Raw genomic sequence first — 18,116 nt, 5'->3', positions numbered from 1 at the left:
GAAGGACGTTGCTACCTGAGGGCCCAGTGGAGTACGCGGTGCGTTCCCTTGCGTAACGCGCGGATCCTTCCATTAGGAGGACCTCTTAATTGCACGCCCGCGGCCATTGTCTGCACGGTGCAGGTGGGCAGCGCGGATTCCTCGACCGCGTCCAGTTTCTCCACTCCCCCTCCGCCCCTGCTACCCCCTCCACGGCTCCGCTGTCGGTTCTCACCGGCGTCGCTTTGAGGCGGCGGACAGGGGCAGTCGCCGCACAGTGCTACCCGAACGCTGCCGGCAGCTGGACGAAGGCGGCGGCAAGACACACGCAGCGGGCTACACACGGGAATACTGGACAGCGTTGCGCGGACCCACTCACACACCACACGGGCAGCCATGACCGTCGACGGGTGAGTTTCTTCTCCACAAAGCGTTATTAAACTGGCATTCGACGCTTTCTTCTTCTTACACTGTTCCCTGTCTGGTGCAACAATATAAGAGCTTCTGGTCCCACTTCTCTCTTCTCACAAGGGAACCTCCCAATCGCACCCCCCTCGCCTTGAAAAACTGAACACAGATCAATCGAGAAAACAGGAAGAAGTTGTGTGGAACTATGAAAAAAATAAGCAAAATATACATGTGATTGGCAACATCAAGGATAATGTGAGCTCAGGAGCGCCGTGGTCCCGTGGTTAGCGTGAGCAGCTGCGGAACGACAGGTCCCTGGTTCAAGTCTTCCCTCGAGTGAAAAGTTTTTTTCGCAAAGTTATGATCTGCCCGTTCGTTCATTGACGTCTCTGTTCACTGTAATGAGTTTAGTGTCTGTGTTTTGCGACCGCACCGCATAACCGTGCGATTAGTAGACGAAAGGACGTGCCTCTCCAATGGGAACCGAAAACATTTGATCGCAAGGTCATAGGTCAACCGATTCCTCCGCAGGAAAACACGTCTGATATATTCCATACGACACTGGTGACGGCATGTGCGTCACATGACAGGAATATGTTGTCGACCCACCTAACTTGTACATTTGCCGAATGGGTAAAAAGATTCCTCTACCTTGCCCGTTTAGGTTTTCTTGTGGATGTAATAATCACTCCCAAAAAATGATGAAAACATAAGAGTTTGTCACATAAACTGCAAAAAATGAATGCAACAGTTTCACAGTCGCACATTTTTCCCTGTGCTCTGTCAAAACATATGTTTTTAACGTTTTCAAATTTTTCCGTGTGTAGACCGTCAAATCCTGCATATGTCCAAGCAAATCTGAACATGTCCTGGAATTTTGGAGAGCGAAGTTGATTACACAAAATATTAAACTCTTCACTCGAGGGAAGACTTGAACCAAGGACCTCTCGTTCCGCACCTGCTCACGCTAACCACGAGACCACGGCGCTCCTGAGCTTACACCCTCCTTGATGTTGCCTATGTTCCGCATGGACTACTCAGTTTGTATATTTTGCTTATTTTTTTCATAGTTCCACATTACTTCTTCCTGTTTTCTCGATTGATCTGTGTTCAGTTTTTCAAGGCCTATCCACTTATAACTAAATCTGAGGGGGGTGCGATGGGGAGGTTCCCTTGTCAGCTAAATCTGTTTCGACAAACTTTTGCCATCATCTGCGCAGTTATACTTTCCGTAAATCTTCTGCAACTGCCATGTATTCGGCCATTTTAATGACAGAAAAATGTTTCCGAATTATATCTCGGTACACTTAGATGTCAATATGGAGATACCAGGTTGCTTGTCCCGATTTCGCATTAACTGGTAACAAATGTGTTTGGCTATGGCATTACGAGGAAATGTCGTTTATGGCACAAAAATGCGGAAACCGTTATTGGTTTTTCCGTCTTAAGCAGGGTAGGACGTCAAACGGGAGCAGGAGAGACGCCACAGCAATTCTTAATTTCCACTGTCTATACTTTTAAAAATAAATTCATAAAACTTTCTCAGAATGACTAGAAAGGGTTCAGGATTTACACTTACAGTGGTGGAAGTTCAAAAATATAGGAAAATAATTTATTTTTTTACATTTGTACTTCACCTTTTTTTCACTTACCATTGGCTGCATTTGTTGCTATAGGTACACTTTTCTTCATAAGTAAGGCAGAGCACAGCATACAAACCATACGTACAGGTGTATGAAACTCTAGAATTTTCCAAATCTATTAAAAACTGTGGTAAAAATTGAGATAATTAACTATAAAATTTGAGTTTTTTCTAAACATGAAGTTAAAAATGTAACAGCACGTTCATTTTTTCATAAATTAAATAATTTCTAGAGTTTCATACACCTGTAAGTATGGTTTGTATGCTGTACAAAATTCATCGAAGAATCTCTCTTACTTATGAAGAAACGTGTACCTGTAGCCACAAACGCAGCTAATAGAAGTGAAAGGATGATGAACTTTCACATGTAAAAAAAATTATTTTGTTATGTTTTTGAACTTCCACTGCTATGATTGTGAATCCTTAATCCCTCCTGGTCATGCTGACAAAGTTTTATGAATTTATTCGTAAAAGTATAGACAGTGGAAATTAAAATGTCCTGTGGTGTCTCCCGTTTGACGTCCTACCCCCCTTAAGCTAACTGCAACGAGAGCGTATTTTTCACCAGACGCGTTTCGCTTTCATTTATAAAGCATCTTCTGCGACCATTGATGATTTTACCCTCTTTTTTACATTTTCTGATGTCCTGTGTTTTTCCTACATTGTTAACGGCGGTTTTGCTGTTTTCTGACTTTTATTAACCTGCTTTTTCTAACGTTGCGTCTGTGCTTTTTCGCAGTCACCTCATCTTCGTAAATTTCAGAACAGAAACAGTACTGTAGTGTGGCTTCCACGTGTTTCGCACTCATCACGTAGAATTTGCCTTATAAATAAGTGGAACGAGTCTGGTAAAAAGTACTCGTTCACTACAGTAACCGTAACACGGAAAAACCAATAATAAAATTGATTATAACAGCTGCTGCGGAAGACGACTATACTAACAAACAAATTAAGTACAATCTATTTTGTCATCCTTAGTACAGGGCAATTCGTAATGAACATAGTGATTAAAAGCACCTATAACTGTATCATGCTCAGAGAAACATCGCTAATATACAGAGGAAGTAAAAGAAATTTTGTCCCGGCGGAGGTTCGAGTCCTGCCTCGGGCATGGGTGTGTGTGTTTGTCCTTAAGATAATTTAGGTTAAATAGTGTGTAAGCTTAGGGACTGATGACGTTAGCAGTTAAGTACAATAAGATTTCACACACATTTGAACAAAAGAAAGTTTTAAAAAATCGATTGCTGAGCAAACGCAGAGAATCGGCACGCACATTTTGAAATCAATATCTTCCAAATCGTTGGCTCGGTCGTACTGAACGTGACAATGCAGTGTTCTGAGCTTGGCAACCTAGATTTTTCGTACGTGACATCCATAGATTCCTTTTTAGGAGCTCTGCGCAAGTCCTTGTGTATGAGCCTACTTTGGAGAAAAGAGTTCCAGAACGCAAAACGTGTATTTTTAATATGCTCGCGTCGGTAACTCCACATACACTTCAGGAATTACGGCGTGAAATCGATTATCGTCTCACATCAGTAGTTGTCAGCCTGGGTGTAATACCCCCTGAGGGATAAAATGGAATTTTCTGCTGGGTAAAAACCAAAAGGCTTTGATTGTGTTTCAGCCATGAAACTAAATTATTTTTAAAAGATCATTACTATTATCAGAATTTGTAAGACTCTAATATTTGTTAAAAAGTTATGAGTAATTACGTTTTTCTCAATTAGTAACATTAATGCCAAACTCTGTGCGGTGGACATTAAGGTTCGTCAATCAGACCACGGACCACACGCTTATTCTGTGCCTTGTACCTCTTATCGACGACGATAAAAGTGACGCACATATGTATCAAATACTAAATACATAACGAAAATGTCTTCTACAAGTTGTAGATACCTCCTCCAGTAGATGAGAAATAATTGCTGCATTGCTCACCTCAAAACAGATAAATCAACTAATTGCCAGAATGACAATGGTAAGTGTAGTGCCGTACACAGTATTATTATTATTATTACTATTATTATTGGAAAGGTGATACACAAAGCATTGGCAGCCGGAATTCTTAGAATATCCGCCAGTTCACAAGTGAGAGGTTCAACAAACAAATGATTTACAAACAGTAAACTCATTTTAGCTTGGTTGATTTCAAATTGGGGTGGAGGATGCGAGTGGCTATAGGAAAGGGTGTGATATAGGGGAAGCGTGTTTTGAAAGTGTTTACCCCCACTGTGGACAGGTAGCATTCTTAAATGTGAAGGTGTTGTAGGTAGCACAAGCGATACACCAGAAATTGCTTCATCATCCATTCTAATACACACACACAAACACAAAACACAAAATGGTTCAAATGGCTCTGAACACTATGGGACTTAACATCTGAGGTCATCAGGCTCCTAGAACTTAAAACTATTTAAACATAACTAACCTAAGGACATCACATACATCCATGCCTGATGCAGGATTCGAACCTGCGACCGTAGCAGCCGCGTGCGTGGTTCCGGACTGAAGCGCCTAGAACCGCTCGGCCACACACACACACACACACACACACACACACACACAAACACACACACACACACTCTCTCTCTCTCTCTCTCTCTCTCTCTCTCTCTCTCTCTCTCTCTCTCTCTACCCGAACTCAACACCTGGGGAAGAAAGACATGTGGCATTCAAGATTAATAGATGTGAAAGTAAATTTTTGAACATCACAGCAATGAAAACAGAAACAAGGAACTGAGTGCAACTGGAGCGTGATTCATGATATGCACTGACTGAGAACGACACAAATACAAGAAAGGTTACTAGACAAAAGCAGTGCCAATTGTCTAAGTGAGTCAGTAGTTCGACATTCAATAAAACAAACACAAAAACTAAACATCGTTCATCTTTTAACATTGTAAAAATAAAAGAGTTCAAGGAAAATTTTATTCGAAAATTAGTTAGTTGCTAAAATTGTTGATGGTTGGGGAAGCGCTGGAGATGGAGACGGGGGTAGAGAGGAAGGGTGATAACGTTGGGAATCACCGTCTTAGATGTTATCCGTGTGACCGAGAGGGGTCACATAAAACACCTGTAAAGTATGTAACAATTTTTCTTTAGCTTCTTATCGATGTATCGCTATCCATGGAACTGTTATTTCCGGTTGTAATTGCTATCTTCATTTTGCATTGCCCTTCACATGCCCTTCTTTATACATCAGTATGTATGTATTCGGTAAACCACTGTGAAGCGTGTGGCTGAGGGTACTTTATATTGTACCAAACATGAAGCTTTCTTTCTGTTCCATTCACGTATGGAACGCGGCAATTACGACTGTTTAAACGCCTCTATGCACGCTGTAATTAGTCTAATCTTGCCATCCTGACCTCGACGTGAACTATACACCCATAAGGTGAAACATTATGACCACTGCCTACCGCGACATTTGATGCTGCCTGGTCTCGCTACAGGCATGTGACGCGGTACATAAGCAGAGCAGACACGGGCAGGAGATCATCCTAACGAAGATATGAGCTGAAAATGGGAAAATCCATTGAGATCAGCGACTTTGACTAAGGGCAGATTATTATTACGCAGAGCCTGCGAACGACTATCTCGAAAACGGAAAACGGCGAAGCTGGTCAAATGTTCACGTGCTACTGCCGTACCTACGGAGGGAGGTAGGACAGTGAAACTACCACTAGGCGCTAAATGGTTGGACGTCCTCGACTCTTCACAGAGCGTGGGGTCCGGAGACCTGTCTGTTCTGTAAAGTAGGATAGATGGTGATTTTTGGCTTCTCTGCCGAAAGAGCACAGTTGTGAGCACGCACCAATGTTTCGGAGCACACCGTTCATCATACATTGTTGAACATGGAGCTTCGTAGCAGACTACCCTGCATATTCACACGCTGACCCAACGACATCTTCAATTACGATTGCAGTGGGCACGGTACCATCGGAAATCGACTGTCGATTAATGGAAACTTGTCAGCTCTTCGGGTGAATCACTTTTTTGCTACACTAGGTCGATGTTTGTCTCAACAAACGCCGTCAGCGAGGTGAACGGCGGCTCGAAAAATGTAGCGCGCCAAGGACGCAGGCTGGGAGCAGTATTACGCTATGGGGGACATTCTCCTGCGCTTGTAGGGCCTGCGGTAGCAATAGAAGACATGCTGACCGCTACGAACAACCTGCATCGCTTCATTCTTGGTGTCTTCCCCGGCGCTGATGTCATCTTTCAGCAGTATAACAACTGTCCGTGTCTCTGATCCAGAACCGTACTACAGTGGTTTGAGCAGCATTATAGTGACCTCACGTTGATGGCTTGGCCACCAAATTCGCCTGATATAATCCTATGGAACCGATCTGTGTCGCTATCGGGCGCCATCATCACGTACACAAATCAGTACGCGAATTACGTGACCTGCGAGTAGACATCTAACGCCACATACCACCGCAAACCTATCAGCAAACTGTCGGACACCGGATACACAGAACCAGCGATGTATTTCGTTCCAAATACGGACAAAGAAGCTGTTAAGCAGGTGGTCGTAATGTCTTGGCTCATTAGTTTAACTAGGGAGTTCTAGTACATTCCTAGATTCCCCGGTTAAAACTGATTCTTAAACTCTCTGAGTAGGATCGCATAGTATGAATCTATGAAACGTCTGCCAGTTAAGGTTTCCCAGCACCTCTGACACACCTGTGACCATTCGTGCTGCCCTTCTCAGTACATCTTCTAACTAATTCTCGATGCCCCTGTTAGCCCGGCCTGGTACAAGTCCCACAAACATGTGCAGTATTCATGTCGACGATGTAGAAGTGTTTTGTATGCTGTCTGCTTTGTAAATAAACCGCAGTGTTCCAGAATCTTGCTAGTCGGACCGTAGCCTGACATTTACTTTACCAACAAATATGTCTATGTGACCCTTTTTATGGCGTTTATTATTTTTGAGGGAATCAGTTCTTAGCGCCTGAGACTTTGTTTTGCGGATTGCACCCCAAGATCTGTAAAAGAAATTAAGCGGCCGATTTGAATGAAAATCATTGACTGATAAACAACTGTGTGGTTGCTTGTTTCTGTGTTTATTTGTAACTTGATAGCTTCTACCGCCTGTTGAGTTTTCCAGCATTAGTCAATAATCGATAAAATTTTCGTACTTTTTGACACCCAGCATTGATAGCTGAGCTGTGTTACAGTCAGCAGAGAGGTTTTCCTGAAATTTGCATTGCCTCGTGCATCGAAGTGTGAATTTCGAAAGTAGCGAAACGTTTTCCTTTTGAGAGTGGTCTTCTTGCAGTTTTCGCAACAACGTTGGCTGGAATATCGCTACACTGGGGATTCGAGGTATAGGAGCGAGCCATCACATTTCACAAATGGTTCAAATGGCTCTGAGCACTATGGGACTTAACTGCTGAGGTCATCAGTCCCCTAGAACTTGGAACTACTTAAACCTAACTAACCTAAGGACATCACACAGATCCATGCCCAAGGCAGGATTCGAACCTGCGACCGTAGCGGTCACGCGGTTCCAGACTGTAGCGCCTAGAACCGCTCGGCCACCGCGGCCGGCCACATTTCACACCTGCTGGATTACGTCTGCAGTAACTGCTGCAAATTCCTAACCTGTTTGTTTCAAAGCCAAAAGATGGGTATATGATATTAAATACAAGTCTATTTAACTACTGAGCATCTATTCGGATTTCTCATAATTGTGGAAGAAGAATACTTGAGATCGAAAGGTGAAGTTAAAGTATACATGTCCTTTTCCAGAGACGCGATAGATGACTGCTACAGTGACTAAGTGGCTGTGGCTTTGTTTATTCAAACAAAAAACTGAATTCTATGTCAGCTACTTTCACACTTTCAACTGTCGGGTTTCTCGTGCACAAGACGTTTTGCCCAATCTGCGTATCTCGCTCAAAGACGTTTGATTCCATTATTGGATCTTAAGAAATTTAATATAATTCGTTTGAAATGTAAGACGGTCATATTAAATTGTTATTGTCAATTCACAAGTAGGACGAATGTAAGGTCTTATTCAGTCAAATGTCAAAAGAGAAAAAGGAACGACTGATTTGTGTTTGGGAGGGGGGAAGGGAGGGGAGGGGGCGGGAATTTCGTGTGTGGGTGGGTAGACAGGGTGTTTATGTGTGTTTCTGTGATAACGTCATTAGATACAAACTAACAGCTGAGATGATGGAGAATGCTGTTGCTTCTATTGACGCAGAAAACACAAATCTTAATTACCAATTCAAAATATGAACATCTGTCCTCCGAAAAACGTATTAAGCAATTTAACTTCCACAATGTTTCGTTCTGTTTCTGGAATGCTATGTGCCTCTATTTCCGATAAAAGGTCGACACTTGACATCACGTCCGAGATTTTAGAGACTGATTCCTAGCTCAGATAAATGCGAGTGGCAATCGGTTGAGATTATGACGACAGAAACAATGCTGCTTTCGCCTGAATGATAAGTCTAACCACTGTGGGGATAATGATAATTTGAAATCTCAGTTCTTCCGAATACAAGTTTAATTTGTTAACCACTTACGCTCTCAGTCGATCCTTTCGGCATTGGACAGCGTGTTTCGCTGTAGTACAGGCTGCGTTTCGCTCGATATGCGCTGGTAAATACGATTTATGTAGCGGCAATGAAACACAAAGACTCGAACTTTGCTTCAATGGCACAAACGCTTGGTGTCTCATGTTCGCGATCTGCCAACAATGTTGTGGCCAGAATTAAAATCTGTAACAGTGTAAGAGCTCCCTGAGAAACTGTATTGGCTGTGTGCTACCGAACGTGATGCCTTTGAGAAGCGATGACTTTAAGCTGGATTCATTGTACGGAAATACAGCCGGTTGTAATGGCGCTGCATCATCCTCGCGTCATGTAGAGATAAAGTGCTCATGCAGCGTATTTTCTTATTTCTCGACACCCGTGCAGTGTTGCCAAAAGAGGAGAGACACAGTCGTATACGATAACGTTTGTGACCGTTATATCAAAATGACGTCGTTCATGCAAAATAAATAGAAGATGTGCAAATTTATTTCCGTTTGAATGTAGTAGAGTTAAATTAGAAGACACTGAAGGAAATAGATTGGGAAATGAGACACTAAAAGTAGCAGGTGAGTTTTGCTATGTTGACAGCAAAATAACTGACAATGGCGGAAGTAGTGAGGATGTAAAATGCAGACTGGCTACAGAAACCAAAGCATTTCTGAAAAAATATGAATTTCGGATGTAATTTAAGTGTTAGAAACTCCTTTCTGAAGGTATTTGTCTGGAGTGTAGCCATGTACGGACGTGAAACGTGGACGATAAGCACTTCAGACAAGGAGAGAAGAGATGCTTTTGAACTGTGGTTCTGTGAGAGTGTGCTGAAGATTAAATCAGTAGATCACGTAACTAGTGATGGGGTACTGAATTGAATTATGGGAAAAGAAGTTTATGGCGTATCTTGATTGAAAGAAAGACACATTGTGAGTAATCAAGATGCTGCCAGTTTATACTGGAAATAAGTGTCGGGAGCAAACATTGTCGAGAAAGACCAAGGGTAGACCATAGTAAGCAGGTTCAAATAGATGCAGGCCGCAGTAGTTATTCGGAGATGAAGAGGTCTGTACAGGATAGATTATAGTTGAGAACTGCATGAAATCAGTCTTCGGACTAAAGGCCCCAGCAACAACGTATCCCATAGTTTCAAAAAGAGCTCTTGTTAACATTAGACGGAAGCTGTGCAAGTGCTTTATCGTCTTCTTGCACGAGAAATTACATCGACAGTCGAATAAAACAATTTGGAGGTTACAAATAAGAAGGCTCCACGATACTTAGCTGGAAAGGATTCGACTACTGAGTTGCTGTTTTTCTTTTTTTTATAGTAATCTGCCCTTCGGTTGATTCGACATTGTCCTCATTTCTTCCTATACTGCGCTAATCTCTCCCACTTCACGTAGTTACAATACGTAATACTCTACATGATCCGTTTTGCGTATTCCAGCGTTCGTCTGCCCCAAATACTTTTCTTGAGACTTTTCACCTTATAGGGTTTGTGGAGAAGGATCCGAATAGAAGTCGCAGTGGGTAAGGAAACGTATCCGTACAGAACAAATCCTAAACCGGTCGTCCACATTTATGTCTTCTAAGATTTCCATGGATACCTTAAAGCAAATACTGCAATGATTCCTTTGCAAACGACACAGTTTCCTTTCAAAACATGTTCTAACGCCATCTTGAGCTTCATTTCTAATGAACTTATCGTTGGCGGAACATTAAGTCTCAATTTTCTCGTCATCTGTGTTTATTTTCTCTTTAGTTCCTATTTCATCTGTTGACTTAAACTTTAACAACTTTTCGTAGCATTACATTTCAAATACAGTATTCTTCTTCTTCTTCGTCTTCTTCTTCAGATATCTTAAGCTTCGCTTCCAAACAATGCAGTTGTCCTGACGGACGTGCACTTTCACTTTCAAGAACTTCTTATACCGTTGCGCAACGTTATTTTATACTAAAAGAGCTATTTTGTTAATGAATGTATCCTTTGCCTGCGCTAGTTCTTCGTCATCGCACGTCATCTTGCTTCCAAAATACGAAAATTCCTTCACTCGTTCATCAGCTTTAAATTTAGTTGTACGATAGTCTCGTTTCTACTTGTCTTCATTACTCTGATTTTAGATTTGTTCATCCATAACCCTGACTCTGCGCTAAGTACACAGTGATTTCCGTTCAACAGATCTTGTGTCACTCATCCACTTATTTCAGAGCAGAGCACTACGTTCTCTGCATACCTTAACGTTAGTACTGCTGAAATATTTCTTTCATGTCCTCCGTTGCTTTATGGATTTACAGTTTAAATAACAAGGATAAGCTGTAATCGTGTCTTGTATACTCGTAACGTAAACTATTCCCCTTTAGCCTTGCGCTTTTATTAGGTTGGAAGGCTGTATTTGAAGGCTATAAGGCTCGCACAATGAGGAAAACCAGGGAGGTTCCTTGAAATAGTGAGATTCGCACAGAATACAACATATTTCTTGTGCCGATAGAACTAATTCGTACGATACCTAAGAATGAAAAGTGGAGAAACGTCTTTGTTCCCATATTAACGAGAGGCATCTTCGCTTTTGTAGTCACTTACTAAGGCCCATATTAAGCTAAAAAGGACCTTTCTCTTACTCTCATAAAAAATATGATAAAAGTATACTGTCAGAGATTTTATGGAACGTCTTTTATACAGGGTGTTACAAAAAGGTACTGCCAAACTTTCAGGAAACATTCCTCACACTCAAATAAAGAAAAGATGTTATGTGGACATGTGTCCGGAAACGCTTAATTTCCATGTTAGAGGTCATTTTAGTTTCGTCAGTATGTACTGTACTTCCTCGATTCACCGCCAGTTAGCCCAACTGAAGGAAGGTAATGTTGACTTCGGTGCTTGTGTTGACATGCGACTCATTGCTCTACAGTACTAGCATCAAGCACATCAGTACGTAGCATCAACAGGTTAGTGTTCATCATGAACGTGGTTTTGCAGTCAGTGCAATGTTTACAAATGCGGAGTTGGCAGATGCCCATTTGATGTACGGATTAGCACGGGGCAATAGCCGTGGCGCGGTACGTTTGTATCGAGACAGATTTCCAGAACGAAGGTGTCCCGACAGGAAGACGTTCGAAGCAATTGATCGGCGTCTTAGGGAGCACGGAACATTCCAGCCTATGACTCGCGACTGGGGAAGACCTAGAACGACGAGGACACCTGCAACGGACGAGGCAATTCTTCGTGCAGTTGACGATAACCCTAATGTCAGCGTCAGAGATGTTGCTGCTGTACAAGGTAACGTTGACCACGTCACTGTATGGAGAGTGCTACGGGAGAACCGGTTGTTTCCGTACCATGTACAGCGTGTGCAGGCACTATCAGCAACTGATTGGCCTCCATGGGTACACTTCTGCGAATGGTTCATCCAACAATGTGTTAATCCTCAATTCAGTGCAAATGTTCTCTTTACGGATGAGGCTTCATTCCAACGTGATCAAATTGTAAATTTTCACAATCAACATGTGTGGGTTGAATAGAATCCGCACGCAATTGTGCAATCACGTCATTAACACATATTTTCTGTGAACGTTTGGGCAGGCGTTGTTGGTGATGTCTTGATTGGGCCTCATGTTCTTCCACCTACGCTCAATGGAGGACGTTATCGTGATTTCATACGGGATACTCTACCTGTGCTGCTAGAACATGTGCCTTTACAAATACGACACAACATGGGGTTCATGCACGATGGAGCTCCTGCACATTTCAGTCGAAGTGTTCGTACGCTTCTCAACAACAGATTCGGTGACCGGTGGATTGGTAGAGGCGGACCAATTCCATGGCCTCCACGCTCTCCTGACCTCAACCCTCTTGACTTTCATTTATGGGTGCATTTGAAAGCTCTTGTCTACGCAACCGCGGTACCAAATGTAGAGACTCTTCGTGCTCACATTGTGGACGGCTGTGATACAATACGCAATTCTCCAGGGCTGCATCAGCGCATCAGGGATTCCATGCGACGGAGGGTGGATCCATGGTATCCTCGCTAATGGAGGACATTTTGAACATTTCCTGTAACAAAGTGTTTGAAGTCACGCTGGTACGTTCTGTTGCTGTGTGTTTCCATTCCATGATTAATGTGATTTGAAGAGAAGTAATAAAATGAGCTCTAACATAGAAAGTAAGCGTTTCCGGACTCATGTCCACATAATATATTTTCTTTATTTGTGTGTGAGGAATGTTTCCTGAAAGTTTGGCCGTACCTTTTTGTAACACCCTGTATAAGCTATTTGACAAAGTTCTTTTACTGTGTAATTCGAACCTAAGGAAGAGTGGAGAGAGTTTGTTGAAGACCAACTTGTAATGCTCCATAGATTTAAAAAATTATAATGTATGGACAGACCTAGATATTTTTAGAACATGAGATACAATCCAAGAGAGACAAAATGCAGGAAGGGAAGATTCACAAATTTGATTGTATAGTCTGAATGGTGGAAGAGAAATTGGAAGACTACGGACAAGCTAGTAACAAGTTGCTCTCTGATCGCAACACGCGAATCACGTGTTCGGTAAGAGAAGATGATGAACAACAAAAAAAAAGAAGAAGAAAGAGCTTTGAGAGGACAGCAAGTACATGTCTGTCTTTGGTGAATAGTACCTGATAGTACAGCTAAGGAGAGCTAGAAACTTCGCTGCGAAATATCCAGAGTGCAAATCAAAGCGTTAACTCATGGAGGCCACGCCAGTAATCTGTGAGGAGAACGAAGACAAAGAGAATTTTCAAGTAAAGATGTCGAGGTGGTTGGTTTTTATTTTGATGGAAAGGAGTGGGAGTTTTTAAAACGGTTCCAGTACAGTGCAGCTGACACAACATATCTGCTGGACTCGGCGCGCACAAGCGAAGTTATCGTACTGTGAGAGCCTCCTACTGTAACAGGGGGCAGCGCTTTTTCGCGGACGCCTCGCGAGGTTTTCTGCGTGACTCTGCGTAGCCACTTCGAGAGACAAAATTCCGTCGTGCGTAAGTAGAAAGTTGCGAGGCCTGGCTGCGTTGTTTGGTTACGACTGGGAGCGTGGCGTGGCGTGGTGTGGTGTGCTGCGGAGAAAGTGAGCTGGTCCGGAGTTGCATCACGTGCCCCGCCGCCGCGCCTCGCCGTTGGACACGTGTTGGACCTCACGAGGGCCGGCCGCGGCGCTCCGTCTGCCGTGGAGAGCGGCGTGCGGCCCTTGAAACGGCGGAGCTGCCTCCCGCCATTGCCACCGACGAGGGGACCGCGCCTCCTCGTCTCCACAGATTTCGTCCAAATTTATGGAATATGCGCAGCTTGGACGGGAATTGTGGTGTCGATAGCTACGATGCCACTGCTTAGGTTGGCACTACGACGGACACCGACGACAGCGCCCTCTAGCCGGCGCTGGAGAGCTCTATGAGCATCGCTACAAAAAACGGTTCAAATGGCTCTGAGCACTATGCGACTTAACTTCTAAGGTTATCAGTCCCCTAGAACTTAGAACTACTTAAACCTAACTAACCTAAGGACATCACACACATCCATGCCCGAGGCATGATTCGAACCTGCGACCCTAGCGGTCGCGCGTTTCCGGACTGTAGTGCCTAGAACCGCTCGGCCACTACGGCCGGCGCATCGCTACAGATTCTGTCCATTTGATCAGGTGCAGCCAGCCAGGGCACTTCGCTTCAGCATCGCACCTACGTACAAAGTTATGTAATCGTTTATCACCTTGTTTTTGCAACCAGTAAACCACGTTCTTGCAGTACCGACTTGTATTATCTTTTTCCGTTCCTACCCACGCGCCGCCTCCCAGGCGGGATACAAAAGGAATGAAAGTGACGGAAGTGGTAGCTCCAGATGGCCGAGCGTTTAGAGAAAAATAGTATTTTTGGCGCGGGCCAGGCGCATCGTGAGCCATTTGGTGACAGTAGGACCATACTGATCCAAGTGACAGTTTCCCTTTGTTCTTACCGCTCGGATGCATGGAAGAAAATATAAATTTTCGTGCCACGTGCAAAAGCCACCGTCTTTTGTAAAAACGTCTCTACCTCCACTTTAGAATTGATTTTACGTTTAAAAATACATCCTACCGTTCTCATCGAAGCGAAAAACCACACCGGGAGAGTTATGGCTGCAAGTTATAGCTCTGATTAGCGCGAAAGCTGAAGTTCTCCAAGCTTAAAATACCGGGTGATCAAAAAGTCAGTATAAATTTGAAAACTGAATAAATCACGGAATAATGTAGATAGAGAGGTACAAATTGACACACATGCTTGGAATGACATGGGGTTTTATTAGAACCAAAAAAATGCAAAAGTTCAAAAAATGTCCGACAGACGGCGCTTCATCTGATCAGAAGAGCAATAATTAGCATAACAAAGTAAGACAAAGCAATGATGATGTTCTTTACAGGAAATGCTCAATATGTCCACCGTCATTCCTCAACAATAGCTGTAGTCGAGGAATAATGTTGTAAACAGCACTGTAAACCATGTCCGGAGTTATGGTGAGGCATTGGCGTCGGATGTTGTCTTTCAGCACCCTAGAGATGTCGCTCGATCACGATACACTTGAGACTTCAGGTAACCCCAAAGCCAATAATCGCACGGACTGAGGCCTGGGGACCTGGGAGGCCAAGCATGACGAAAGTGGTTGCTGAGCACACGATCATCACCAAACGAGGCGCGCAAGAGATCTTTCACGCGTCTAGTAATATGGGGTGGAGCGCCATCCTGCATAAACATCGTACGTTCCAGCAGGTGTTTATCAGCCGGGCTGGGGATGATGCGATTCTGTAACATCGGCGTACCTCTCACCCGTCACAGTAGCAGTCACTGACGTTTTGCTGTCCAGCGCCATGTGTCGGACATTTTGTGAACTTTGTTTTTTTCGGCTCTAATAAAACCCCATGTCATTCCAAGCATGTGTGTCAATTTTTACCTCTCTATCTACATTATTCCGTGGTTTATTAAGTTTACAAATTTATACTGACTTTTTGATCACCCGGTATTATGATGACTGTGACTTATAGTTTGGAGTTCGTGTAATTTGTCGCATTAAAGTCAAAGCAGCAGCAAAAGAAGGGGACAGATATCTTCACGCGTCAGGCATGGATGGACTTCGTGCGTGGCTGTCGGAAGCGTAAGCCTTTCATAGATCGAGATATGACTGACGAGTTCGTGGATTTTGACAGCCTATCAGGTCACTACAAAGACCACCAGGCTGTTTTCGGAGAGGCTGCAAAGAAATCCGAAAAACAAAATTCTTCAAAGACCCAGTCCTTATACATTAAAATGACGACTGTAACACAAAAGTATAAAGCGAGTGACCTCACACCTAATGAAACAGATTTGCAGGCATTTCTGCTAAGCCTCCGACATTCATGTATGTATAGTCCAGGGCAGCAACGCCAATACCATACAAAAAATACAAGATATAAGAAATTCTTAAATTTGTTCCATCAGTTCATCATCCATTCCACCTATAGATTCCCCATGTACCCAGAAGAGGATGAGGTGATGAGTCCCAGGACACTAAAAACATGTTAACCTCCGTGTCTGAAGAGGATTGAATTTGATTACGTCCTTAGATCTTCAGTGTTTCGATGTAACGCAATTGTAATTTCATTCTTCGGTTGTACTAAGGTTGCCTAATGATGAAGAAACCAAACTTTTTGTATCTTCCGATAAAAAGACTTCAATAAAACATTTCTTATTTATTCTAACATATCAGTCAACATTTCATTAGATATTAAAATATAATAAATGATCCCTTTCGTTAAAGCAAACACAAATGCGTATCCTTAGTTTTCTTGAAATGATGAGATCGCCACTTGCATCAGCATAGTTCTGCCGTCGCCATCGATGTTGGCGTATGTTCCGCGCAGCGGTTGGCGCAGCCAAAAGAGTGCAGAATGGTAACCGGGAAATGTGGGACCAAGTCTCTCGGCGACAGCTTTGGTAATTTTTTCATCTTCAATTTTTACTTTACTTACACTGAAAATAAACAGAAATAATGGTCACTATATTATAAGTACTAATATTTACAATTACATGTTCGCTGTAAAGATCCCATACAAGAAAAAAACTTAGTTTGTATCCGTAAAAGGTTTGTTCTCATAGCAGAATTTGGGAGCAAACGACGCGCCACGCTTCATTTCGACATACGAGGGCTATTCGGAAAATGAATTCCGATCTTTCGCGAAATGGAAACCATTTTAAAAATCCGTGCGCACAGTGAGCGCGTAAAGATGCATAGAAAGTAGTGCATCCCGCCAAGTACGAAGGCCTGGTGAGAAATTTCGCCTGAAGCAATCCAACCTACATAGCAAAACTGGTACTGGCTTCCTTCAAGACAATTATCAACAGCATTCTGCAGGGGCAATGAAGATGCCTCTTCGGCGTTTTCGATGCGAAATATTTGATCACCCACAATACAGCCAGTAATTGGCTCCTCCTGAGTTTCATCTCTGCTCACATGAACCGCTGGCTATGAAGGCAACATTTTTGTCACTGTCACCTAGCTGCAGACCAGCATAGAGAATTGGTGGAAAGCACTGGCGGCTGCCTTCTATGACGAGGGCAATGGAAAGTTGCTACAATACTACGACAAATTTCTAACTCGGAGCGCCGACTATGTGGAGAAATAGTTGGAAGGGGTAGCTAACTTTGCAAACAAAACATTTTTGATTTTGTCAGTGGTTTCCATTTCGCTGCCGATCGGAACTTCCTTTCCGAATATCCCTATCATATTGGCAAGGATAACAATGGAATGTATTTTGATGCAGTCTTCTCGGGACGTAATTTTTTCTTCTTTCTCGATGAGGTAAGAGCAGTTTTGAAAATGTTTCATAAAATTCCCACGTGGCTAAGAAAAACGAAAGAAAAGGAGACACATCGCATAGTTGCACTAGCGTAGTGGGAATAACTTAAAAAGATCATGAAGGCAATCGATCTTCATCTTGAAAAATCTTGTGGTATAATGTGTATATTTCTGTCTTCCCCACGAGTCAAGTAACAGAAGAAATTTGTTCTTCTGTGCGTAGAGCTTCATCAAATTAGACAGAAAATTTACTTATAAGGCTGTTGTAAGTTTCTCACATTTTGACGAAGTATTGATGACATTCCTATATTTTGCTACTTACTCATCCACCAGTTCTGCATCCTCTGTCCAATTGAACCAGTACTTTCGTGTAGCCATACGTAGACTGTTCGCAATAATTTTCGAGAAATGGTCATAGCACACTGCGCTGTACATGAGTGATTTACTTTGTTCAGTTTCGGCTTATTTGCAGTGTCAGCAACGTAAAAATTGAAAACAAAGACAGTTTCCGCATGGAGACTCGAACCCGCTAGCCCCGGTTACCGTTCTCCACTCTTTCGCTGCGCCAACCGCTGCCTGGAACCTACGCTAACATATATGGCTCATGCCTCAGCCGGCCCGCGCCAAAAATGCCATTTTCTCTAAACGTTTAGCCATCTGGAGCTCCCATCTCCGTTACGTTCTTTTTTGGCCGAGCCTAATGTACACACCATAAATTTGGACGAGATCGATGGTGA

General features: G+C 43.1%; 1 protein-coding gene across 1 annotated transcript in view; it reads left to right on the top strand.

The window, feature by feature from the left end:
- The first annotated feature begins 231 nt into the window (after positions 1–231).
- The window catches only part of LOC124711269 (putative fatty acyl-CoA reductase CG5065), a 245,037-nt gene continuing 227,152 nt past the window's right edge, over positions 232–18,116 (top strand). The window contains exon 1 of the mRNA XM_047241250.1: positions 232–389. Within this exon, the coding sequence (XP_047097206.1) occupies positions 376–389 (14 nt within the window). The 5' untranslated portion in view covers positions 232–375. The remainder of the gene's footprint in view (positions 390–18,116) is intronic.

The sequence above is a fragment of the Schistocerca piceifrons genome, chromosome 8 (assembly GCF_021461385.2).
Source record: "Schistocerca piceifrons isolate TAMUIC-IGC-003096 chromosome 8, iqSchPice1.1, whole genome shotgun sequence".
NCBI classification, from domain to species: Eukaryota; Metazoa; Arthropoda; class Insecta; order Orthoptera; family Acrididae; genus Schistocerca; species Schistocerca piceifrons.
Note: the sequence above shows the minus strand (reverse complement) of the source record. Positions and strands in the feature narration are given on the sequence as shown.